This window comes from Lacerta agilis, chromosome 6 (assembly GCF_009819535.1).
Source record: "Lacerta agilis isolate rLacAgi1 chromosome 6, rLacAgi1.pri, whole genome shotgun sequence".
NCBI lineage: Eukaryota > Metazoa > Chordata > Lepidosauria > Squamata > Lacertidae > Lacerta > Lacerta agilis.
In genome coordinates, this window is record NC_046317.1 from 74,360,968 (window position 1) to 74,387,288 (window position 26,321).

The 26,321-nt window shown below is 42.5% G+C and overlaps 2 protein-coding genes across 8 annotated transcripts; one reads left to right on the forward strand and one right to left on the reverse strand.

Annotated features, from left to right (window-relative positions):
• Positions 1–3,701: 3,701 nt before the first annotated feature.
• On the reverse strand, positions 3,702–17,632 carry LOC117048962 (oxidative stress-responsive serine-rich protein 1-like). Of its 5 annotated transcripts, XM_033153465.1 has the most exons (5): positions 13,816–13,904; positions 8,336–8,456; positions 7,010–7,114; positions 5,777–6,412; positions 3,702–3,846 (listed from the first exon to the last, which is right to left on the reverse strand). In XM_033153465.1, exons 2-5 carry the CDS (start codon positions 8,410–8,412, stop codon positions 3,786–3,788), a joined length of 879 nt encoding a protein of 292 aa, XP_033009356.1. In that variant the 5' UTR covers positions 8,413–8,456; positions 13,816–13,904; the 3' UTR covers positions 3,702–3,785. The 5 variants fall into 5 exon arrangements, with proteins under 5 accessions (XP_033009356.1, XP_033009353.1, XP_033009354.1 ...); XM_033153462.1 differs by lacking the exons at positions 3,702–3,846; positions 13,816–13,904 and adding an exon at positions 17,560–17,632 and having other exon boundaries at positions 5,553–6,412; XM_033153463.1 differs by lacking the exons at positions 3,702–3,846; positions 13,816–13,904 and adding an exon at positions 17,495–17,564 and having other exon boundaries at positions 5,553–6,412.
• LOC117048963 (oxidative stress-responsive serine-rich protein 1-like) lies at positions 14,085–25,130 on the forward strand. 3 transcript variants are annotated; one of them, XM_033153467.1, is made up of 4 exons: positions 14,085–14,185; positions 21,689–21,785; positions 23,327–23,437; positions 24,340–25,130. In XM_033153467.1, the coding sequence occupies exons 2-4, from the start codon at positions 21,724–21,726 to the stop codon at positions 25,016–25,018; spliced, it is 852 nt and encodes a 283-aa protein (XP_033009358.1). In that variant the 5' UTR covers positions 14,085–14,185; positions 21,689–21,723; the 3' UTR covers positions 25,019–25,130. The 3 variants fall into 3 exon arrangements, with proteins under 3 accessions (XP_033009358.1, XP_033009357.1, XP_033009359.1); XM_033153466.1 differs by lacking the exon at positions 14,085–14,185 and adding an exon at positions 17,705–17,811; XM_033153468.1 differs by lacking the exon at positions 14,085–14,185 and adding an exon at positions 19,759–19,860.
• Positions 25,131–26,321: the final 1,191 nt, after the last annotated feature.

Below are 26,321 nucleotides of genomic sequence, written 5' to 3' on the forward strand. Positions count from 1 at the left end.
AACCAAAAATGATATTCTGGGTATATTGGACTCCACAGTATCTTTATAGGAAGGAATTGGCTAGTTCAGATAGAGAATGATGATATTAGTAGTAGTAGTAGTAGTAATTTATTATTTATACCCGCCCATCTAGCTGGGTTTCCCCAGCCACTCTTGGTGGCTCCCAACAGAATATTAATATGGTGATGTAATGCATTTGAAGCATATGGTGTAGGTGTATCCTGTAGTGTCTTGTTTCTGATCAGAAAGTACAGTTGTACCTTGGAAGTTGAACGAAATCCATTCCGGAAGCCTGTTCAACTTCCAGTATGTTCAAAAACCAAATTGTGTCTTCTGACTGGCTGCAGGAAGCTCCTACAGCCAATTGGAAGCCATGGAAGCCCCGTCGGATGTTCGGGTTCCAAAAGAACGTTCGCAAAACTGGAACAATCACTTCCGGGTTTGCGGCATTTGGGAGCCAAAACCTCCAAGTTCCAGGGCATTCAGTATCCAAGTTATGACTGTATTGCCTTTGCTTTGGAGAAATCTTTGATATTTGTTGGTGTATACTCCCTTCTCTGGCTATGCTAGCAGGAGGTGGGGGAAGTTCACAAAGCCCTAAGCAAATTGGGTTCACCTGAGTCCTTATGCTGCACCTCAATCTCTGGCATCTTCTGATGGGACACTTTTGGTAGTCTCCTATGCCCCTTAAGTTGGCCTTTACCAGGAACAGAGCCTATAGTGTTGTAGAACCTGCCCTGTGGAACTCCTTGCCAATACAAGTATTTTAAAAGTCTTTCTTTTTAAAACTGCATTGTTCAGGCAGATTTTTTGAACTTTTTTTTTTTTTTAAAAAAAATCTGCTAGTTTTTATACAATATTTTTCAGTTGTTTTTTTTTTAAGTACATGATAGAATCTGGAGTACTTTCATCGCAAGCTTTATTTATGGCTGTCTCCACAGTCTAACCTCATACATCTCATTCTGCATTGCCCTTTGTAGCAACTCATTCCCCAATGTTTGCATGAAAGGTCCAAGTGTCAGTGGAAGAGCATTTGCTTGGCATGCAGAAGGTCCCAGGTTTGAACCTAGAATTCCCAGGCAGGACCTGGAGAGAACCAGGCCTGAAAACCTGGAGACCCACAGACAGTCTGTGTAGACAATACTGAGCAAGATGGACCAATTGTTTGATTCATTACCGTATATGCCAGTTTACTAGGTTCCTAACACCTCTTTACAGTGTCCTACATCCATGAAGCAGTTCACCCCAGCAAAATGCTGTGGCTAATGATCTCATGCCAAACTACAAACTTCTTATTCTTTGCTAGCTCATCTTCTTTACTCTTAACAATAGAGCTGTAGTTTTTGTGGGAAACTTTGTTTCCTTCCGTTTTGCCTTTAAACATTATCTGCAAAGTGGTCCTGGATTGTTGGCATCCGTCTGTCTCGAGATACAATGGAGTGAGTCTCTGGGGGTGAAGTCCAGAGCACCAAAGTGACCTCCCCGGGGTGCAAGCCTGGGCAGTGTGTATAGAGGTCCTGGGCTGCCCAATGACAAGACCCCCTGTCAGCCATGCTGATATGGTCCAAAGGAAAGCAGAGCAGCGTTTGGCTGCAAGAATTGCCAGAAAGAGGTGTATAAGGCAACATCGTCTTAGGGACTCCAATCCAGATTTGTGTAGTGTTTACTCCTTAGCCTTTTATTCTCCCGAAGATACCCCACAAGGCAGGTTTAGGATCAGAGTTTTCTTTCTTCTAGATGGCCTACCTTCCCAGGATGATGAGCCTCATGTGCCCCTCACTTCCCTCTACCAACATATGTAGGAATTGCCTTCTTGACGGTTGGACCCACTATTGGTCTTGTCTGCTCAATCTGCCAGAGCCTGTCTTCACATGTAGGGGAAATCCTTAACTCACTGAGGGTATGAGACCCACTGTCTGCCCTCACCTGGTTTAGCCAGCCAGTTGAAGCCATTTCCTAGGGTGTGGCCACTGTCGCGTGCTGACAGCTTCTAGGAGCCACAGGTGATTGCTGAGTGCAGGGTAGGGATCAAAGACAGACAAACTACCCCAGAAGCAGCATGACATGCCCCCCCCCACCAAAGGTAGTACCTGTTGGGAGTGTTGTGGGTATCAAGGAATTAAATTAATCGGGAATGCTGACTCAGCAGTATGTGATGACTAAGCATCAAGAGACGTGGGGCGTTGCCTAATTGATCCATTGCCAGCTAGGATAAAGAGGCATGGTTGGCTTCCCACTTCAGTTGGTAGGGGTGTGAAGAGGTGATGACTTCTCCTTTGAATGTAATTCCACCTGTATGCTGTGTATCCTGAATGTAGAAAGACAGCTTTACAATAATGCAAGACTGCAACTGAATAAAGCCTTACTGAAAATCCAGCTTGCCTCCAGAGTGCATCCTGTGGGGCTCTTGTACATCGCAATAGTACCCCTCCCCTAATACCCCATACACCCCGGATTTTACCAATAACATACGGGCATGCAACAGTGTGTTATGCCAATGTGGGTAGGGGGAGAGGTTGTTTTCCCAAGACCAAAATCTTCATATGGCTTGCTAAACTACTTCATGGGAAAGGAAGTGAGAAGGGCAGAGCAGTTTGCTGTGGGAGGACTGTGCTCCCTCCCTCCCCTGGGCCAACAACTCTGTGGAAAGGATGACAAAAAGAGAGAACCAGACTGGCAAAGAGAACATCAGAAACTAGATCCTGCTCCAGCTGGACTGCCCCCTCCACCCACAGGACTATCTGCCATCAACTGTGCCCTGTGGGAAGGATCCCGATGACTTGATATATGTACGTGCAGGTCCAAATGGAAGAATTTGTATCCTGAAAGGTGAGGTGCTCAAGACAGCATGAACCAATAAAGACTTTACACATACACATGTACTGGCATGGTAGATAACGCTGCATTCAGAAAGTTCTAGGTTCACATTTTTGTTAGTGAGGATGCTCATTGACCTTGAACCAGTCTTTAGCCCTGTTTGTACAGAACACTAAGCCCAACCATAGCTTAGTGCAAACATGCAGGTTCCTGGAATGAAGGTTGTGGCTGTGGTCCTCCTCTGCTCCTGCAGCGCTGCCCAAGGCAAAGTCATGGTTTGGTTTAGCATTCTATTTGAATCCAGGCTTGTGGTTTGACTCCATCACACAGAAATCTTTTACAGAATTTCCTTGACTTGAAATATAGCTTTGACAATTTTTTGAAAACTTGGGATTTCAATGCCACTACTTTCTCAGATCTTGCGCCAGGCTTTTGTCTTCAAAACCCAATTTTTGCATTTAACTAGGAAATGGATAATGTAGCACTGACATTTTTTATTGTTTTTACTAGCTATTTTCAAAACTCAATGAGACTTCGTCCTTCTCCTTTGACCAACAATGCCTGCAAAATAAGGGTCAGAAAATTCTCCTTTTTGCCTAATATTTGACATTCTGTTAGGATAGGTTTTCAATGCCTGCAAGAGTGTGTCCGGACACTGTTCTTTTGAAGCTTCTTATGCAAACACTACTAATTAAATGGTGCAGCTTTAGATTTAGGTCACCTGGAAAAAACCCAAAGAGCTACAATTCTGAGTAAGTTCTGTTGTCAGGACTAGAAAAACAATCTTAAGCACTGTTCTGAAAGCTCCATCTAGTGGCTATTTATTAGACACTGAGTAGTGTAGAAAGTGGAATTCTGAATGACTGCTTCATTGCTCCTCTAGAATGCTGTAGGTATTCTTGTCTCCATTCTTTCTGATATTTAGTTAGGGCCAAGGAGAAGCACTTGCCTAACTAAACCAGGGGAAGTTAGCCGTACTGCATTGTATCCTTGGCTCCAGAACTGTTTTTTTCTTGCCCTCCTTCTGTCCTAAAATAGGAAAGAGACAATAAATCTAAAGCAGATTATGTGCTTGAGACACTCCTTTCAAGTAGCACTGGTTATCTTTTAATCATACAATAGCAAGGCAGACTTCCTCTCGAGAAAAATGGGAATGGAAGGGCTATCTGGTCAGTGCTTTTGGCAGTGGTTTGATTTGATTTCCACTTTGGCTAGGTGTAAAACAGGCTTGATTACTATGGCTACAAAGTCAAGTTTCCTCTCAAAGCAATGGTTCTGCTTTCCATCCTAGCATATATTTCCCCTATAGTGCAGGTAGGAGATGCTGAAATACAGCGGAAATTTGCTAATCAGGAAGAAATCAAAGAAGTTAATTCAATCCTCTTTCTCTCACATACATTAGCATATGGAAGCCCCATGGTTCCCTACCGCTGAACAAAATGACACTAGTTGAGAAACAAATAGTAAGAATTCATGGCAAGCATGCAAAAAGCATTATGTACAGTGGTGCCCGCTAGACGAATGCCTCGCTAGACGAAAAACTTGCTAGACGAAGGCATTCATCTAGCGGAAGGCTGCCCCGCTAGACAAAAAAGTCTATGGGGCTGCCTCGCAAGACGAAAAATTTTCGTCTTTTTTTCTTCGTTTTGCGGAGCGCGGCTGTCATTGCCGCTCCGCAAGACGAAAAACCCGCTAGACGAAAATTTTCGCAGAACTAATTATTTTCGTCTAGCGGGACACCACTGTATTTACTAAAATATGGGGTGGGAAGTAACTGGGGGAAAATCAAGGGATTTTGACTTTAGTCAGCTATCCCGACAATACTTTGCAATTTATAATTTTTATTTCCTTTTAAAGGTGCTAATAGAAAAGCATAGCAGATACCTCAAATTGTAAATAGCTTACAAGAGCCAACTGATTAAGCATATGTGTTATGTGCAATTGATCTTATCATGTGTTCTCAGCCATTTTAAAAGCATCTATCTTCATGCATGACCATTAGAAGGCTACTAGGAGAAAGCCAGTGCTTCCTTGCTCAAAATGTCTTCTTAGAGTTCCCTATTAGTAACTTGTTTGCATTTTCACTTTTGGCACTTACAAATTAAGTATATGAATAATTTTAAAGGAGTACAAATGGCACTGACAAGTAAAATTACAGTGGGGCAATGGCTTGAAGAAGGACTAGTGCATAAACACTTTCCAGACCTATGCAAGGAAAATTTGTATCACTTCAAAATTCCTTGGAAGAAACTTCAGGTGTGGACTGCTAAACAGAAATGGGTGACAGATTGGGGGAGTGTGAGAAAAATCTTATGCCTACACTTGCCACTGAAATGGTGACAAAAGCAAAACCAAAAACTGATTTGGGGGATCCTCCACAGGACAAACATCTAAGGATTTAAGGAAATCTAGAAGAGTTTCAAACTAGCAAAAATTACTTAGAGGAGTGTTACACATCCCTGACTTATGCCAAACCATTCCTGTTCAAGATGGTGTAGAAGTATGCTCTACCTATTTATTTATTTTTTTAAACTGCAATGATGAAGTTCAGCATTTCAGTCCTTTGAAATGGGTTGGCTAAAACATAATCCAATTCACAGTAAATGTTATTTTAAAGAGAGCAATATTTAAAAGATGGCTACTTTGAAAACAAAAGAATTAATAAAGGGTAAAACTCTGCCCAAGAACATTCTTGAAACTTTGAAGATAATCTTATGCACCTTTCAGCCAGAGGATATTATCTCTTTTTCACTTTATTTAAAAAACTACACTGTATGGCGCAAATAAACATTTGATCAAACACGCAGCAATGACAACGGACACATTTCCAGCTATGGCACTGAGGGAGCATCTCACTACCCACCACTGAATTTCCAACTCATGATTCTTATGTCAAGTGTACATCATCTCTGCCATGTGGGACATTTTCTTGGGAATATATAAGTAATACTCCATGTACCCTGAAAGATCTTCAATAGTCACATCATCCACAAAGACTCGAGCTTGCTCAGAACAAGACCGGGCAGAGCTTGATGAACCGATCCCAGAATGTGATCGGTTTGGCAAAGATTGCGAATGTGCTTCCAGGACTGCCTTTTCACATTCCGAAAGGACACTCCGCAAACCAGAAAAGGAGTATGCTTCTATTGCTTGCCATGGTTTGCACTGACATTCTTTGTCCACGCAAGGGCATTGCTTCTCGTAACTCAGCTTGGAGAGTGACTGGAAATCTGAGGGTTGGCTAGGATCCAGGCTGGTTTCAAAGGTCAAAGAAAAAGCAGGACAACTTTTTCGCAAATTCTCTGAGGGCTGCTCCCTTGAGAAAGTGCTCCGCTGTTCTGCTCTGGCCCTCCTGCAGTTGCTGCTATCGAAAAGGGGACATCTCTTTCCTCCCAAGTATGGCTCTTCTGTAACACCGGGGTCTGGAATGATTTTGTGCTTTGAAGAATCCATCTGGCTTTTGTGCTTCAGTTGGTTACTTGCAGAAGATGCCTTCATGCTGCAATATGTAAACTTGGGAGGATGCAGGACAGGAGATTTAGAACGCCTGCGGCGCTGCGGCCTCGTCGCCCCTCTCAAGGGTTTCCTTGCACACCTGGAGTAGAGAGCAGCAATGTTAGCAGAAACTGACTCTGGAACAAAATACACTCCAAAATAAGGTAGTGTTGTCTATTAAAATTATTTGCTGCAGTTCTGTGGAAGAAACAGCTGCATCTCATGGTTTCTCCTGATAATTCCCCCCTGATATATATCAAATCCAGAACAGTTTTTATCCGTGGGCTGTTGAGGTGCTGAATGGGGAAAAAAATAGTGATGCAATTGACTTCAGACAAGAGTGCGAACAAGACTGAGTGCATGGGGGGGGGGCTCATTTAATTTCACTGCACACAGGTGGTGTCGTGACAATAAAGGTTTATTATTAGAAGAAGAATGTGATGCAACTGTAACCTAATCAGAAACTGCATGATCTTTATCAGCCTTAACTGCAAACCTTGGCATTTCTTCCTGTCATGTATAAGCTAAACTTATCATCAAACTAAACATTAGAGGAAGACAGCCACAGAGGACAAGAGAAATGGAGTAGAGTAGGCTTTACCCTATTGGCTAAACATCCATTATAGCCAAATACTAGGAGATAAAAGAAGGGTTTAACTCAAAGGTGTTGAACATAGTTACTAGTGAAGTGTCTTACCCATGCCAGTTCTCTCTTGAACAGACGGTTTGATGCCTGCCTCCATCAACAGCAGCTCTGACTGGAGCTCTCAATCCCATGCTGTCACTCACAGATGTAGAAGTTCTGATTTAAGGGGCAAATGACATATTAAAGTATGATTCTAACGCAAAATATCTACAGGCTGATTCCCATATGGTGTCCCCCTTAGGATTATCCACCTATATTAGCAATCAAAGTGGAATATCGCCCCACCATTTTCTTGCTTATCTACAGACAAATAGATAAAGGAAAAGGCTGCCGCTCAGTGGTATTCTATGCAAAAGGTCCTGGGTTAAACCCCTGACATCTCTAAGTAGGGCTGGAAAAGATCCCTGCCCTAAAGTCAGGATAGCTGCTGTCAGTCAGTGTAGACCCTGAGTGGGGAATCTGTGGCCTGCAGGCCAATACTGGTCCACAAATTTGGTTCGCAAGGCCATTTTCTCCAAGCCACACCCATTTGTCAACCAGCTGACAGGAGGCTGGGGTTCAGTTCTGCATTGCTGTGGGTACCTGATCCCAGCAGGATTTAACCCCCACTCAACAGCTGATAAGCAGGGGTTAAATCCTGCTCAGTTTGACTGTGTGGATCTGTTCCCTGCTAAAATCTCCTGCTAGACCATCATTTTGGCAGGGGATTCCATGCAAACCTGGATCCACTGCTAAAATGATGAGTGAAAATCCATCCCTTTCAAGTGGAGAATCCCAATACACATAGACCTCCCTAAGTCAGGATCAGACTCTTCTGCTAAAGTGAAGGAAGAGAGATTCCCTTTTGGCAGCACCTTGCAGGTGACATCATTGTGATGTTATGTGACTGACAAGTGGGTGGCTTCACTGCCTGGGAGATCAGGGTTCAAATTGAGTGGGGATTTGAACTCATTGAGGGTGACCTTGGGCCAGTCACAGCCTCTTAACCTACCTCACAGGGTCATTGTAGGGATTAAATGAGGAGGGGAGTGAACCATGTACTCCTTGGAGAAAAAGGTGGGATAAAAATACAATAAATCTCCACATAGCCGCAACTGCACCTGAGCCAGTCACAAAATGTCCCTGGGGAATTTCTAACACTGCCTGGCATACAATTCTCCTTGCAAACAAAGAAGTAGCCACAATACTAGCTATTCTACAGGTATAACAGCCCAAACACCAATAAGAATATCAGACCCATTTTGTTCATAGATGTATAGAAGTAATGTAATGCTGGTGCCTTTCTTCAGTCTCAAGTCTATAATAATGGAAGGACAGTAATACAGTGCTAAAATTGCCAAATACACAGGAAGAGTAAATAGGACTGCTGTTACCTACCCAGTTGGATCCACTCTCAGCTTTTTGAAAGCTGTTTGCAGGCTCTCTTCCTCTCCTTCTTTAGTTTCTGAGTCCATTTGCAGAATGTTAGAATGTTATTGGGCCTGCCATATAATGAATACTAACAAAAAATAAATCAATTAAATTTGTGTTGATGTGGAGAACACCAAGTGTAGTAAGCATATAGTAAAACTCTACACAAATGAAATTAAATATATTGCTTCATTCACCATCACCCACCATTCAGACCACATTTTGACTCACATCGATAGTTCATGTGAAATGCCACCTTTAAAACAGCAGCCTCCTAGTTATTTGATAAAAGGATTCCATGGGCAATTTCTACTGGAAACCCAGGACAACCAAGGCACACATTTTCTGCTTTACTTTGAAACCTTTTGCAACACAGATTGATTTCCAACAGAGAATAGTGGAATGCACTATGCGAATATTAAGTAAAGAGTTGCCTGATGTAAAGGGACAATTAAAGTGAATTAACAACAACAGGGCCTACACGCAAATAAGTGGGATTTGAATTAGTATTGCAGCCTAAAGGATTTCTCCCTTTGCATAAAGCTAGATTGTAGCAAACCAAATTCTACTTAGAGTAGACCCATGTCCATTAATTTAAATGAATCTACCTTGAGTAGGACCAGCATTAGCTGCAACTCAGTTTTTCTACACAGCACTAAGGACAGGCTAGAATCAACAGACAATATCCCCCCCCCCTTTCCCCAACCAATCTTTAGCCACAAATTAATCGCACTGGAGAGAGGATCTATTTAATAGATTAATAAAATATTTATCATACAAGCCAACATTCAAGGCAATCTATTTATGATTAGAACCGGGGCTGAAAAAACAGGTGCTTCAAAAGCTGGAAAGATGGAAGCTGCTAAGCAGAAAGATTTTTCACAGGTCAGATGGGCACTACTCACATATATTGGGGGGGGGGGAAACAGGGGACTCTATATTGCTCAGTACAAGGAGACAATTGAAAATACTCACCAGAATGCCCTAACCAAATCAAAAACACCCTTAAGTGAATTTTGCTGATATTGATTTTGAGGACACCATGGCCCAGATCTGAAGCTGTGATACATGGAGGGTGACTAAAAAGCCAGGGCCTAAGATGAAGACCTCGTACGTTCATATGGGTAGAGAGTCCAGTTGTTCCCAAGTGTTCCCCAGAACAGACCACTTGAAAAATGCTGAGGATTCTAGCAAACCACTTAATGAAGCTCCAAGTTGTATTTAAGCAAAGCCCCACATAGAGGGCATTGCAGTACCCCAATTTGAATGTAAAAGAGACCAAGACTGGACTAAATTTAGGAGGGAGCCCCACTCCCATTGTGTAGTTAATCCTTTAAGTCTAATTCACCAGCAAAACTAAATGTGTTTCCACGAGCATTTCCCCATTCTGACTGTTTAGTTGCCATCCCAGCTAAGCATGAAATAAACACACAGGACGTATTATTCATGCGATTGTAATTTGGTATGGCTGCATGTGACTGTCATGTAGGGCAGCATGGAAGGCATCACGGGATTCAGCGGCATAGAAATTGGAACGAACAAAGCTTACTTGATTGGAAGCTCTGATAAAAGTACAGTGATTTATACCCATGCAAAATGACATCCACACAATGCTTCTGCAGCCGCTTCTCACAGCGATGAACACACAAACAATTACTGTACATCAGATGAGGGTGTTGGTGCTTTTTGAAGGACTGATTATTATATACAACACCACTGCTAACTTAAGGAGCACTTTAATCTACAAAAGCATGCTGCATTTTATAAGCTAAATGAAATTAATTAATTAATGACAATAGTATCAAGCCCTGTCATCTTCTCTGACCTTCGTCCTACCTGCCTTCTTTTGGTTCTAAGCCCTTTGGGCAAGGATTGCTCAGCACATTTGCACACTGTATTCTAAGCAAATGGCTAGTCCTACTAAACATAGTTGTACATGATTAACAAGTCTGTTATGAAGTCAGGGGTGTAAAATTCACACACACACACACACACAGAGAGAGAAAAAATGGACACCACACTTCTTGAAGCAAGCACCTTGTAGTTTTCAAGAAACTGCAAACCATACGAATACTGACTCTTTACAGCTAACACATGGGGCACATAATGCACTTTGAGCCAACACACAGGGTTTGAAATGCACTTAATGGGTTTATTTTATGGCCATAGAGTATATACAGCAGCTCAAATAAACAATGATTTGCTGTAGAAGGAAGTTATTTGAATTTTGCAGCTGAGGACACCCAAGCTGAAATTATATTTCTGTAAGCAAACAAGTACAGAAACAACATTTAATACTTGTGTAAATCTTTAAAGGACCAGTAAGACAGGCTGTCAACTAAGAAGTTTTGCAAACGTTAGTGATTATCTTTCAGAAGGAAAATATAGCGATTCATTTACAGTGGTACCTCGGGTTACATACGCTTCAGGTTACAGACTCTGCTAACCCAGAAATAACACTTGAGGTTAAAAACTTTGCTTCAGGATAAGAACAGAAATCGTGCTCTGGCGGCGCAGCGGCAGTGGGAGGTCCCATTAGCTAAAGTGGTGCTTCAGGTTAAGAACAGTTTCAGGTTAAGAACGGACCTCTGGAACGAATTAAGTACTTAACCAGCGGTACCACTGTATATTAGAAGAGTTCCCAAAACCCATCAAGGAACCAATAATGTAAGAGCCTTGAGAAATTTCTAGCAACCCGTGCATGAAGAACTCCTATTAGTTTCCATTAAATGTTTCCTCCCGTGAATATTTTTAGTTTAGTGGAGCATTTATTGGTGTTCCCAGATATTGTTGGAGAGTAATGTCTATGCTGGCTTGGTCATGTCCACAGAATGAAAGATAGCAGGAACCCCAAAGATGTGCTCTATGGGCCGCTGGCTTTAGGCACTAGGCGCTTTAGCAGACTGATTAAGCATTACAAAGATGTCTGCAAACAAAGATGTCTAGAAACGTGACATGAAGACTGGCAACATCAATGCTGCTGTGGGGGAATCCTTTGCAGGCGACTGCAATGCCTGGAGACAGGCAGTCAGGTTGTGCATTTGTAGCAGAGACCAGAGGAGAAATGACCACTGGGAGGAGCACAGAGAAAAGAAACACCATGGTACATCTACAGCAGCACAACCGGCACCTTCATCTTCCCCAAGTGCAACAAAACATGTCTCCCGTATTGTTCTCTACAACCACAGCAAGTGCTGCAACCTTCCAAAAGTTTGACTTCATCCCCAAAGGGGCATCCCTTCAGTGTCTCCCATGACAGACGGATGCAAACAGGAACAACTCCCATCATCTCTGACCACTGGTATTGAAGGCTAGGGATGACAGGACTTGTAGTCCCAACAACAGCTGGGGACCCAAGGTTGGGAAAGACTAATTTAATGCACTACTTTTATTGGTGGTTTATTACTTCTTTATAAGTTTATAGTAGTTGTTTATAAACTTGTGGGGATGAGTTCTGCTGCTTCTCATTGTCAACCTGCAGCGACAGTGTATGCCAGACTCCACTCTGCTTCATGCTGATGGACAAACTACCCTAACATTCAAGTGCTTAGTATGCCAAACACTGCATACTTCTTGGACAAAGCAGGGCAAAAAAAGAGGTGCCATATGGCATACTGGCATGTACCACCAGAAAAAGCACTGCTCCTCACCTGCAGGGATACAGTCATCGTTTCTGCTCCCCTACCTCCAAATCCTTTTGCATAAAACAGTTACAAATATTTTGATCTTCATGGATTTCATTTATCAATCTCTTATAAAAAGGAAGGGGAAGACAAAACTCTTTAAGTAGGGAATAAACTTAGATTTGTTGTCATTCAGTCGTGTCCGACTCTTCGTGACCCCATGGACCAGCGCACGCCAGGCACGCCTATCTTTTACTGCCTCCCGCAGTTTGGCCAAACTCATGCTAGTCACTTCGGGAACAAAACTTAGATTACAAACTTTTAATTTTTAAACTTTATTTTTGAGTGGAACTGGGTAAATCTGTTTCAGCAAAACAACAGTCTTATAGTACTTAAAGATTTATACCTTTGTTATGGCATGTTATGTGCCAACTCCTCATAACCTGATGCCCTCCAAGTGCTTTGAACTACAACCTTCTTCGGCCCCTCAGTTTGGCCACTTGTCAGGGATGCTGAGGGATGTGGTAAAAAACAACAATGCCAAGAGGGCATCAGTCTACGGAAAGCTAGCACGTAACATGCCGTAACAAAGGTTTCAGGCCTTTTTTAACCTGCTGCCTTGCAATGTTTGCTAGAGCAGTGGTCCCCAATTAACTAAGTACTGTGGATAAACATACTATAAAATTCACATGCTATAAAAACATGTTTTTCCCCTGGAGTCATCACAATTTAGGGATTCAGATTTAGGATTAACTGGAAGCCTAGCAGCGTGGTCTTTGCATGCATACTCAGAAATAAGTACCACCAAATTCTTACCAGCACAGAGTAGTTGTTAGGAGTACCAGACTAAGTTATGGAAGATCCAGGTTCAAATCCACACTCTGCCATGAGCCAGTTACTCTCTCTCTCTCAGTCCAACTAACTCCACAAGGAACTAAATTCGTTGGGCGTGGGTTGGGGAAAAAACAACTTATAATGACCCTCAACCAAAGGGCAGCATAAAAATGAAATAAAGCTGTAGGCCAAATCCTGCAAGACTTCTAAAGTGAAGGGTGGTAACCCAGGACAGGACCTTTTTCTCTTCGGGCGCCCCGCTTTTACAACACACTCCCCAGGGAAATTTGCCTAGCACCCTCTTAAAACCTCTTCTGCAGCACTGCATTCTTCTTCTTTACTGAGAGGATATTATTTTATAGAACTTTGTAAACTACTTGGGGTATACAGTACCTAAAAAAAAGGAGGGGAGGATATACAGGTGCTTAAAATAAGAGAGCTTTTCAAAACGTCAGGATAAATCAGCAAAGTACTTTAGATCTGGTCCATGGGGTCACGAAGAGTCGGACACGACTGAACGACTGAACAACAACAACACTTTAGATCTAGCAAAAAGATGAGGCAGGCAACCGTCACTATGTTCCCCCCCCTCCATCCCCGAAACGCCCCTTTACTTGTTTTAAACCAGATGAGCAGCTAAAAGAGCAGATCTAGGCTTTAAGTACGAATTCTGTGGACATGAAGAGCTACTGAGGGGAATAAGAGAACAGGCACAGTGGACGGTAGTGGAGGTCGGTCGGGATGCCCTCCCTCCGGAATGCCCTCCCTCCGTCCGTCGCCCGTTCGGCTCCCGTGAAGGCGGCTCGGCTCTGAGGCGAAAGGCTCAGGAGACCGACAAGGGACGGTTGAGACCCGCCAGAGTAGATCCCGTCGAAGAAGAAGCCCTTCCGCCCAACAGCCTCTTCCCCCTCAGGCTCCTAGAAATGCCTGAAGCGACGCGAACCTGTTTCCCTGGACGCTTCCCCTCCCCGCTTTCAGGTACCCACTCACCCGATCAGCCAAGGGAGCCACTGCCGGAAGTGAACAAAAAATCAACAGGAAGTGATGACACTGCGGGCGCATGCGCCCAGCAGGCGCGGTGCTTTCCCGCGCGTTTTGCAGCAGTCCTGGTGGGCATTCCGGCGCCTTCCCTTGTGTAACCGTGGACGCGCTCGGCGACGCGGCGCATGCGCAACGCTGCTGCCAGGTCCGAGTTTGCTTTCTAGCGCCCTCACTGGTTCCTAAAGGAAGGCGCGTCTGCATCCGGGTCACTCGCGCCCTCAGGAAAAGCGGCAGCGCTCGCCGCGCGGGAAACAAATCGCCCGAAGTTCTGTTGCGGGGAGCGGTGGTGGTGGGGCCTCCGCGTTTCCTTGTCTGCCGAGTAAGTATGGTCCTTTCCGGCCGCCTTCTCTCCCTCCCTTCTCTCCTCAGGGAAAGCGAAGCTCCAACTCCGCGGCGCCGGGTCCTTTCTGCCGTGGGCGGCTGTTTTTTTGCTGAGTCACTGCGCCAGGTGCTCGGCGACGACTTTTCCGTGGCCCCGGAGGCCTAGACGGGGCTCTTCGACCGCCTTGCCTCCCTAGTCTAGCTTCGCCGCCGCTCCTTACAGATAAGAGCAGGCAGAACGAAGCTCCACTGGCAAAGCTTTCCCTACGTGGTTGCGGTTTCGGGAATGTTAATATGCCGCTTAGCGCTCATAAGTAGCGCGTTAAGAGTAAGAACCGTCATCGCAGAAACCTTAAAACGCAGAACCTTAAAAGACTGTTGAGCTTCCAGCTCACACTGAGGTGCTCCAAAGACACCGAAGTATTGACAGTAATGTGCACGTTTACAGGTGCCACATGATACCCGCGCCCGGATCTGTAAGAAGAATTCGACGTTTCAAAATTATGGTTGTCATTAAAAAAAAAAAAAAGTTTTATCTTTTTTTTCTAAACTGCTTTGAAGTTCCATGGGTACTTCTGTTAGCTATGTTGGTCTACCAGCGAATGGGGGACAGGCAGATTGAGTGGACTGAGATCTTCTGTGAGACCAGCTTCTCGCTTTAAAATTTTGTTGGCTATTAATGACTGACATTCTCACTGTGGCATTTTTTAAAATGTTTGCCACAGATCTAATCTGACAAATAGCTTTTATGGCCAAAACTCATGCCTCCTTAAGTAGCCACAAGGGTCTTCGATGTTTGGGGGCTGCAACAGGCTAGCACAGTTACTCCTTGTTCTTGGTGCAGTATAAGCATTCAGAGTAATTGTGAAACTAAGATTAGGAGGTGTTAACCTGCTTTGTCTAGGACAGTCATGTCCAACTTAAAGTCGGCTTTGATCTACAATCCAATATAAAAACTGGCAGTGATCTACCACCCAGGGATGGGTGCAGGGTGGGTGCTGGCTGCTTCCCCTGAGGGGGCAGGGACGGGTAAAGGGTGGGTGGGAGGGCATTCGGGCGCTGGCTGCTTCCCCTGTAGGGGCAGGGATCAGACCAGGGTGGGTGGCAGGGTGAGCAGGCAGGCAATGGCTGCTTCCCCTAAGGGGGCAGGTGCGCACAGCCCTGCGATCAACCAACGCGTTGAACATTCCTGGTCTAGGATATTCTTAGTGGTTTGTCTCAATTAAAGGTTGGGCTTCGCTTGGTCTTCATTCTGTTATTACAGAAATTGGCCCAAGTAGCCAGATGGTTATCTCCACCTGCTGTGGGCCAAGTTTGACAGGTGGATGGAGCCCCCAACCTATCAGTCAGTTGATAGCAGGTGACTTTTAAAAGCCTACTTTAAAGCACTAACTTGATAAGGGCTTCGTGGAGTATTGCTGACACCCTTCAAAAGGGCTATCTTTTGGAATGCTTTGCACAGAGCTTTTCAGGCACCATCAGTCAGCTGGCTGGTGGTGCCTGCAAACCTTTTTAGGCTGAGCCAGGTTTTACCTGCCCCTTGCCTGTTAGGGCAGGTGGGCATGGCTGGGCTGAAATGACCTTGGCCAGTTGAGGGGTCCTGTCAGGCCCAGTTTGGCCTGTGAGCCAGAACATGATAACTTGTGTCTGTTGGGTCTGAGTGTGATTGTTTGGCTTTCTGTTTTTGAAAACATTAGGAAAAAGATAGCTGAATGTATCAGGCAGTGGTAATGCAGAGAAAAGCAATTAGAATAAGCAAAGTTTTTGTTACAATGTGGGAAGTGTCTTTTTTTTTAAGTCAAACATTTCTTTGATTAGGAAATCAACCTTTCTGCAGCAAAAATCATACACAGTTACATCATGGTTCTCTTAAGTATCAGACCACATGTTAACTTGCTAGAAACTACATCTTCTCCCACCTACCCTAGTTTTTTTTATCTGTGTGTCCAGCTATAGCCATATACATTTTCCACACTTTATGGGTCTGGGTAAAAGTCATATCTATCAAATACAAAATGAATAATTTTGATTTCACATGATTTTTGCAGACAATATCCCTCAAACAACTATCAGATTCAGATTCCATCTGTTCTCACAGATGGAATGGTAAAAAACACAGTTGCTGAAGAGTGCTCTTGTGCTTAGGTCTTGTTTGTGGGTTTCCCACAGGTATCTGGTTGGCCACTATGTGAACAGGATGCTGAACCAGATAGGCTGTTGGCCTGATCCTGTATGCTTTTCTTAGATCTGAGGCTTTTTAGTGCAACCTTGATGCAAAAACATGACTGGCTTTTTACACGGGATCTTCCCCTAACCACTGTCAAAACACACCTAACAATTGTTAGCAAAGATTGGGGTTGAATGTGCTTCTTCCTTTTCAACATAATGATGTATCACACTATATTGTGATGTTTAGCTGGTGATACATTGCGATGTTGAAAGGTTTATATTGCCCAGCCCTAACAGCTGTACAGGCAGTCCAGCAAAAAATGTTATCTTGTAAATGAAGAGGTACTGCTTAAAAATAATGAATTAGGTTTCAATCCCAATCCCATTGGCCTGGGAATTCAGCCCTTTTGAATTCAGTAGTATCTATTTCTGTGTAGAAATGGTTAGGATTGCGCTGTTAGGCCTGTTCTTCCAAGAATTTTGATATAATAGACATATTTAACTGACTGCAGTACTTGCTGAAGCTGCAGCATAACATTTTGGGCTAAGAGATACACACACATGCATACATACATACAAACAAACAAACATAACAGAATTTAGAAATACTTATGGTTGGCCACTATTGCTGAGGCTGAGCACTGTTTAGTTTGTGGTGTCCAATTAAGAACTGTTTTGGAAAAATAAATGGAAAGTGCTGCTGCATTGGGTAAAAATGGTGACTAGCCATTCTGCTTTTGTTTCTGTAACCTAGGTTTCAGGAGCCATAGTGGCTCCTAGTGTTTATATCTCAGTTTATAACACTGCTGGTGAAACAAACCATAGTTGTCACTAAATCACAGTTCAACTAGGATGAAAGTCCAGAGCTTGCTCATGGTGTCACATCAGCCCATTGTGTGAGGGTTTAGTTCAAATTATCTGGAAGTAGGTATATTATTAACTTTTAACTTCTAATTTCTGTCTCTCCCTTTCCTTCATCCATAATTATTTTTTATTGTAACCCCATACACAGAATTTGTTCTCATTTTAACAGTACAGTACCTAATTTTTGAGGCGCTTCATAAAGTACTATTACTGCTACTAACCATGATTTGCACAAAGTATATACACTTATGAATAATAAAAAGTGAGAGCTTGCCTCAGGCTTTCAGAGGATCCAGTATTCAGTTAAGTTTTCTGCGAAAGACAAGCTGTTTTATGTACCTTTGTAATCCATCTGTGTGGCAGATAGGAATTCAGAAAGCAGTCTTGTAGTTCATCACTTCCTTTTGTGTCTTCCTTGTTGCCTGAGTCAACACTTAATACGTACATCAAATACATTGTGACACACTTCCATCCTTCTAGATGTGTCACAATGGCACCTGTCAAGCAAGTAGCTAAGACACATGTCTGAATGAAATCATTTCAGAGCAAACAAACATCAGCTGAGTGGAGCAGGGAGGGAGTTCTGTCCAAGTGAGCATTTTTCTGCCACTTTCATTTTGTTGCCTTTATCTTAGTTTTTTCAACCAATGTGAGGGCTGCAAACTTTGAACACCCCAGCATTTTCTTTTTAGAGCATATGTAGGTAGCTTAGGTGTGTCAACCTAATATTCATTTTAGTAATTTTTAAAAATAGTTTTTGTGTGCCTTCTGCATGGAACAATTACTGCTGATATCTATGGTCAGTTCCGTAGATTATCTTTATACCACCTTGTTTTTAGTTTCTATGGGAGACATCCAGTGATGTCTACCTAATGCAATGGAAATCCACTTACACAACAAGGTAGCTTTCTTCTCTCCCTGCGTGCTGCCAAAATCTCCAGAGGTTCCGCAGCTCTGTGGAGCAGGTTTGGAAGGCTGCAGGGAAGAGGAGAACAAGGAGAAGCCCTTTTGCACATGCTACATTGGATCACGCCCTATGCATGGCTATTCATATAAAAGGTAATCATGCATAGGGTCTCAATATAAGACACTGAGTTTCAGTGACTCTAAGTTAGTCATATTTTGGTTATTTTTTTTACTGGAAATTAAAGTTTCGTTTTCACTGAGAGAATAACCATATTCTGGATCTGTACACTGCAAATGAGGGATCAAATGACTAATGTTTGCTACTGGTAGGCTTAAGGAACCCACTCTCTGATATCTAGTTTTCCATATCAACTGGACTGTATGAGTTAGCATTTCATCATGTGTGTCTCGGCCTACTGTCTAAGAAGTTTTACCACCTCGGTGAGATTTAGAGTTAATAATCAAACTCATTGGCTTAAGAAGGTCTTACATACATGTCTTCTTTGAATCTCTCCTGTAAACAGAATTGTCTTTACTACCTGTATAGTAATATAGTATTTCTAAAGTAGTATCAATATGCACCAGTTGTTTGGAAAATATTGACAAACTAGAAGGGAATATGAACGTAGCTGTGCAGTCACTAGAAGGAAATGGAATTGCAACCATTTCCAACAATGCTGGCTGCAGATGTATGCGTGCTTATTTTGAAGAAGCCTCGTTAAATTTAGTGAGATTTGCTTCACAGTAAACATACACAGAGCTGGGTTGTTGCAAGAAGTGATAACGCCAGATCGATACAAGATATGATGTCCTGCATCCCAGTGTCTTGTCTGTGGTGCTAAAAACAGCTTTGTGGAGAGCCTTGGATTGTCTATTCTCTTTTGGTGCTAATAGCAACTTGGTGGGTTGGGTTGAGTTGGGTGGGTGGGTGATTTAAGTTGGGGAAAAATGATAGGAAGAAATGTTTGTATTTTTTTAATTAAAAAAAAAACCCACCCCTAGCATTGAAGCCCAATCTAAATCCCTCTCTATGGCTGCTTCTAACCTAAGAAAAGGTTTGATTTAGATATAGCAACATAATATAGTTCAGCACTGTGAAGGAGTAAGGCAGGTCTCAGGTTTGGAGCTTCCCTTCCTTGTGACCTGACACCCGATCCTTCTGGTGCAGCTGTGAGGAACAGATTTGAAGCTTCCACTTCTGAGTTTAAAAAACCAGCTGCGGTTTGTCATAATCTCTGATAAAGACAATCTGTGGCTGGTTTAAACTATGGCTTATTGAAGTAAGCCAAGATCATTCTAGTTGCTGATTCTACCTTGTTCCAATAAATAATAGTTTGATTAACTTAAGTTCCTTGTTTTGATAAAATTGCAGACTGCAGTTAGTTTTAAACCAGGAAGCATGTGCTTCCTGCCTTTTCCTGGCATACATTGAACGAAGACAGGTAAACATTTCAGTCTGAGATTTGTGTAGTATTTAAATAGGCTTTTACTGTTAGGTTTGAATTGGACCACTAGGAGATCTGACCATATGTAGTCTGCAAAACTTCAGAAATAAGCACTAAGCTCAGTAGAAGATTGGAATATTTATGGTAATCAACACTGCAAGAAAGAAACATACTTCTTAGTTTATATTTTTGTTTAATGAAGGGGATGAATGCTACCACACAGGACCTGTGACAGATGTTCATATCTCGATAAAGGATCACCAAATGAATAATTTTGCTTCATAATAAGGTATTTGTATAGTTTGGCAGAAAGTGAGGAGGAATTAAAGAACCTTTTAATGAGGGTGAAAGAGGAGAGCGCAAAATATGGTCTGAAGCTCAACATAAAAAAAACTAAGATCATGGCCACTGGTCCCATCACCTCCTGGCAAATACAAGGGGAAGAAATGGAGGCAGTGAGAGATTTTACTTTCTTGGGCTCCATGATCACTGCAGATGGTGACAGCAGTCACAAAATTAAAAGACTCCTGCTTCTTGGGAGGAAAGCAATGACAAACCTAGACAGCATCTTAAAAAGCAGAGACATCACCTTGCCGACAAAGGTCCGTTAAAGCTATAGTTTTCCCAGTAGTAATGTATGGAAGTGAGAGCTGGACCATAAAGAAGACTGATTGCCGAAGAATGGATGCTTTTGAATTATGGTGCTGGAGGAGACTCTTGAGAGTCCCATGGACTGCAAAAAGATCAAACTTATCCATTCTTAAAGAAATCAGCCCTGAGTGCTCACTGGAAGGACAGATCCTGAAGTTGAGGCTCCAGTACTTTCGCCACCTCATGAGAAGAGAAGACTCCCTAGAAAAGTCCCTGGTGTTGGGAAAGATGGAGGGCACAAGGAGAAGGGGACGACAGAGGATGAGATGGTTAGACAGTGTTCTCGAAGCACTAGCATGGGTTTGGCCAAACTGTGGGAGGCAGTGAAAGATAGGCGTGCCTGGCATGCTCTGGTCCATGGGGTCACAACAAGTCAGACACGACTGAACAACAACAATAGCTTTGCTTTTCTGAACTACCTTATCCTTAAAAAAAAAAAAACTGTTCCTCAAAATGGTGCTTGGGAAAACTGATAAGGATAATGATGGCCTTTTCTGTCAGGAGGCGTTCAAAGAATACCAACAATGTTGTCATGTGTGTGTTCAAGATTCCCACAAAATGGAGAACAGCTTCTTGCTCTGGGCTTCAATCAGATGGAGATCACAAGCCAAACTGACTGCAAAGCAGCTCTGCCTCCACAGGCTTGCAAGGAAAGCTCTGAATTCAGTGGGACTCCTTAATAAATGTACATAGGACTAGGACTAGAATGTTCAGTTGTGTGGACACTTCTGTAGCTTGGGGGAGGAGAGACTTAATACAGAAAAGAGCCTTGAGACTCCATTTCAGGCATAGGCAAACTCAGCCTTCCAGATTTTTGGGACTACAACTCCCATCATCCCTCACCACTGGTCCTGTTAGCTAGGGATAATGGGATAATGGGAGTTGTAGTCCCAAAACATCTGGAAGGCAGAGTTTGCCTATGCCTGAAATGGAGTCTCAAGGCTCTTTTCTGTATTAAGTCTCTCCTCCCCCAAGCTACAGAAGTGTCCACACAACTGAACATTCTATGCATTAACTTCTTATACCACAAAATTCCAGAATGAGACAATACCTGGATAGGAATTAGCAAATTAAACATTTGTAGGATTATTGTATCATATGGCCTATATATGCATAACATGTTAATTCCTACACATAATTGCCTTTCCTGTAGGAATGGTGAAGCAGCCTTACAAGTAATGTATGAAGTGATCCTTTGAGGTGTCATTTTTTCCAGCAACCAGAACTTAACTGTTGGTCAGTGTAGTAGATTGGTGTGTAAGCCTTCTGACAACTTTGACTTCTCCAACAGGATTTGAGTGCTTTGTGCGAAGATGCTGTTAAATTGCTATTTATGTCTTGTTGTATTTCCTGATGATACTATGGAGCTGGGATCACTTTCACTAGTCAAATCTGGTATGAATTTCTGTACAACATTACTTGCCTCCATTTTATTCTCACATGCTTATTTTTCTTCTTTTCTTTAGCTTGCAGAGAGGAAGCAGTGGGTCGTTCTCTGACAATGTTGGAGATAGAAGAGAATCTCCAGGCAGCTTTCAAAAAGCTAAGAGTAGACTCAGAAGGGTAAGTTAATGCAATTTTAAGTATTAAGAACAAAACGTGGCTGCACAATGTGGAAAATGAAATGGCTTTGTGATTGAAGTTTTTTCAAAAAAATTTATTGCTGCCATGGTTTTTTGAGTGAATTTTGATATTGGTCTAGTTAGCACATAACACCAAGCCATGGTTTGTTGAGCCAAAGTGTAATCTTGTTTTTAACTGTAGTCTAGCTTATGTCCAAGCCCAATAGCCTTGTTTAACCATTGGTTTGCCCATCCTGCCCCAGACTCTCATGAAGCTACAGAGCACAGGACAAAGAGCTGCTGGACAACAATCCAAGCTCTCAAGTAACAAGTTGTAGCCTGTTTGTTCTTCTGAGAGTTGATTTGTGGTTTGTTGAACAAACAATGCTTAAAACAAACCATGGCTTAGCATTATGTGTGAATATAGCTGATTATTATCATTATCTGCTTTACTCCTAAAAATAACTCAAAGCAACTTACAATCACAAGTGACATAGGGAGCATACAGGGCAGTCCCATTTACTGTATACACATCAACTGTAAACAGTACTCACTGGTAGTAATATCACCAATTTTTAGTTTGTAATACACACCTCATTGGAGGAGGTTAGTGGCTTTCATGAGACAGTTTTATCTTAATTGACCTGGTTTAGGTTTTACAACTGTGTGATAAAACTATTGTCCATCCCTAGCTTTTCCATGGTGTTTGGATGATTTGTAGAAATGGAATATGATGAGGGCAGTTGGGGTGAACCATGAAATTACTGAAGAAGCATGACAAAGCATAGTGAAATAGGGAGTACTGAAGAGTCTTTGTGAATAGCGTCTTGATGGAATTTATGATAGAGCTTAGAACTGCAGTTTTTTAATACCACCAAAAACTTTTCAGTTGGTTAAGTAATTACCCCTCTGCTGCATGATCTCTTTTGCTTCCTTTGAGTACAGTGATTGGGTAAATCCCTGGGAAGCTTAGAAAGGTTTACTTGGTTAGGCCAGCAGTTTTTGCCTTCTAAGTGCAGCTGCAGGAAAGTGTAATGGGGTATGCAGGTTGGCACCATGCTTTCTCAGGGAATGGCTATCTAGACACACTTGACTGCTCCTTCTGCCTATTCAGGGAATGACCCCTCTGGACCACACATGATTGGAGGAATTTACTTCAGATGTTATGGCAGGGATAGGCAATATGGTGTCCTCCAGATGCTGTTGGAATTCCATCAGCCTCAGCCAGCAAGGCTGGTCAGGGATGATGGGAGTTGTGGTTTAAAAACATCTGTAGGGCACCTTATATTACAGAACTGCTTCCCTTTGCATCCTGGCTTTACACTGTTGGTCAGGTTGTTCTTGTCCAAACTAGCATGCTGGCCAAAATACAAAAATGAGCCAAGTGTGGGTAATATATTGATGATTTAGTGTGGGTATTGGAATGCCCTCATAAGTTAGCCAAGGAGCAATGAAAGACAAGGTCAGAACTTTTAACAGAAATTAAGCTCTATTGAGGGAAATAGAACAATCTTATGACAGCCTTATTTTTCCTGTTTTTAGATCCACTGCTTCTCTTCCTGTAAATGAGGGGGTGCCTCCAAGAGCACTTGTAAAAACTACAGATGAAACCAAGGTGAAGTCTGTGTGTGCATCTAAAGAGAGCTGGCATTGGTAAGATGAACTGGTTCTGATTAACGGAACTACACCAAACATGGAAATGCTAAAGTGTTCTGCTGAACACAGCCTCCTGGATCTGCTTATAAATATCAAGTGGCTGGAGCATGAAGATGACGACTTGGGAGCAAAGAAGAGATGTGAAAGAGGTTTCATCAAGTAGTAGCACACTTGACCACTGCAGCTGAGGCATGTTCCTGTTCCCCAGAAGGAGGGCAGGGCAAGCTGTCACTGTCTTATTGTTCAGATAATCTCTAGCCCTTCCCGTAATTGTAAAAACAGATAACTGGTTTTTACATGTCCATTGGCAAAAAGGGCAGAAAAGTTGCTGTTAGCAGGGTGGTGTCTTCTTCCAAATCAGGGCACTGCTACTTACACAACACATTATTGCCTCAATGGGATTGGAAGGGGAGCTGCAGAAACATCCCATGTTGCATTCAGATTATAGGAGGATATATATTTATGTGTAAAATGTATGCCTCCCACCAATTCTTCAAAAGAAACAAGACAAATCCTTGCACTGATGAACAAATGCCTTGGCACTGCATTGGATCCCACTCTTAAATGCATTAAGTGCGATGATAGGGGCTCTTCTTAGGCCCACAGCTATACTGTACTAGGACTAACATGCAGCTGAGTTTTCTTACCTGTCTTAGAATAGTTCTAGGTAGGTATTAAAACTATATGTATGCTGTAGCATGATGACCCCCTCATCCTGCTGTTTAGGTGTTTGATGACATTATTTGCACATGGTTCTGGATCACATTCCATGTGATCTATATAGGAAAGTTGAAAAGTTGTTAAACGCTATCACTTCTTTGTAAATTGCAGCATAGAGTGACTAGACAGAGCAGGATGATTATTTATGCTGTATTAACTTTTGCATTTTCACCTTCTAGGTGTTTGAGGAAACCTTTGAGAGGAACAGTGAGAACACAGCGTCGGCGGCGGTCTAAGTCTCCAGTACTCCATCCTCCTAAGTTTATCCATTATACCAAGAAAATGCTGCCTTGTAACCAGCCAGTGCACAAGAACCCAGCTGACACTTCTGAAAGCAGCAGTGACCCGGATGTGTCAACCCCAAAGGAGTTCTCTAAGAATGAACAGGCCAGTCACTCCCTCAATGATGTTGGCGAGAAACAAAAGGGTGCTCAGCATTCTGTGGCATCCATGGTTGAAATGCCTAAGAACAAACTTGAAAGTGGTGTTTTTCCTACTTCAGCAGTTCTAAAGGCCACAGATCTTTCTGATTTCCAATCTGTGTCTGAGCAAAATAAAGGGAAACTCTGTGCGTGTGTAGACAGGGCCTGCCAATGTAAGCGATGGCAGGACATGAAAGTGTACATGTTTTCTGGCCCACAAAATTCTCCCCAGTCTGCACCTAAAAGACCACAACATATGCAGGACAGTTCCCAACCTTTGCCATCAAGAACTCCCTCCAGCTCTCTCAGGTCTTGCTCTGAGCAAGCCAGGGCTCATGTGGATGATGTGACTATTGAAGATCTTTCAGGGTACATGGAGTATTTCCTGTATATCCCTAAGAAAATGTCCCACATGGCAGAAATGATGTACACCTGACTACAGTGGGCTCTACTGAACAAAGGGTTTGGGTATCTGCCCTTGGTCACACTCCATCTCAGAAGCAGTTGCTCTCTGTGCTTGTAATAAAGACACTTTGCATCACAGCCAATCTTTTATTTTTCATACTCATTAATTTATTAGTTTATTTATTTCAGCAATTGATATACTGCTAAGCATCTTCATATCTCAGCATTGTACAGTAAGAATAAAAAGATACAATAAAGATGAGTTAAAACTAATAAAATAAGAAAACTTAAAATGTCAGCTGAAATAAAAAGGTATTCACTAAGCACTGGGGAAGGGAAGGGGGGTGCTGCTGACCTCAGCTAATTTAATGGTAACCATAATTCCAAAACAAGACTACAAAGGTGAATGGCAAGACCAGGGAATTATACTGTCTTGTACAGGGCATAAGATCAGTTAATGGGGTAGTTTGGGTTAACTGGCTAAGAACGTTCAGAATCAAGAGTAGCAAAATCACTCCATGGGGAAACCAGTATAATCTACATATGGGATTTAAGACAACAACTTGCTGTACTTTCTGGTGAAATATTTATGTACATCCCACAGATACTGTAAGCTGTGGAAGGACACAGTACTTGAAAACTATAACTTATTTTCTTCTGCCTATATTCCTAGTATTTGGGTCTTCCCCAAAAATCTTACTATTTGTGAAACATAGTACTTAACAGCTAACTGGTGGTGTCTTGAGGTAAACATTTCCCGTTTCAGTGAGAAGCGAATTGCATTTTATTTTCTTACTGAGCATTGCTTTAATTACAGCTTGAAGGCTTTTAGCCAGCTTGTTTTATAGGAGATTGAATTCAGCAGGGTGAACAATCAAAATGTAGTTTACCTATTAATCTGTGGATAAAGATTAAAATATGAAGTAATTTATATTTGGCCGCTAGATGTCAGCCTTGTTTCATAACTTTGATTTGATGCAGCCTGTGCTGTATTTGCACATCAACTAAGTTCTGTTAAGGAACTTCACTTCATAAACCATCCCACTTGGCATCAAGGTGGTCAGCCCCTGGGTGTTCATATTTAAACAAAAAAAACCCACAGAACTATGTTTAAAATGTTGAGTTCTTATGAGCAGGGGACCAATGATGTAATTATGTAAATAAGATGCAAGTTGGATTCTCTTAAAAAGCAGTAATGACAGACATGGACTAAGAAAACTGCCTTCAGGCAGTATGAACTTGGATTGAAGGCTTTTGCCATTTTTTTTTTTAATTTGCGAGTTCCTTTGGTTTGGCTTTCTTGCCATTTGCAATGTGTGAAAGCAGTTTACAAC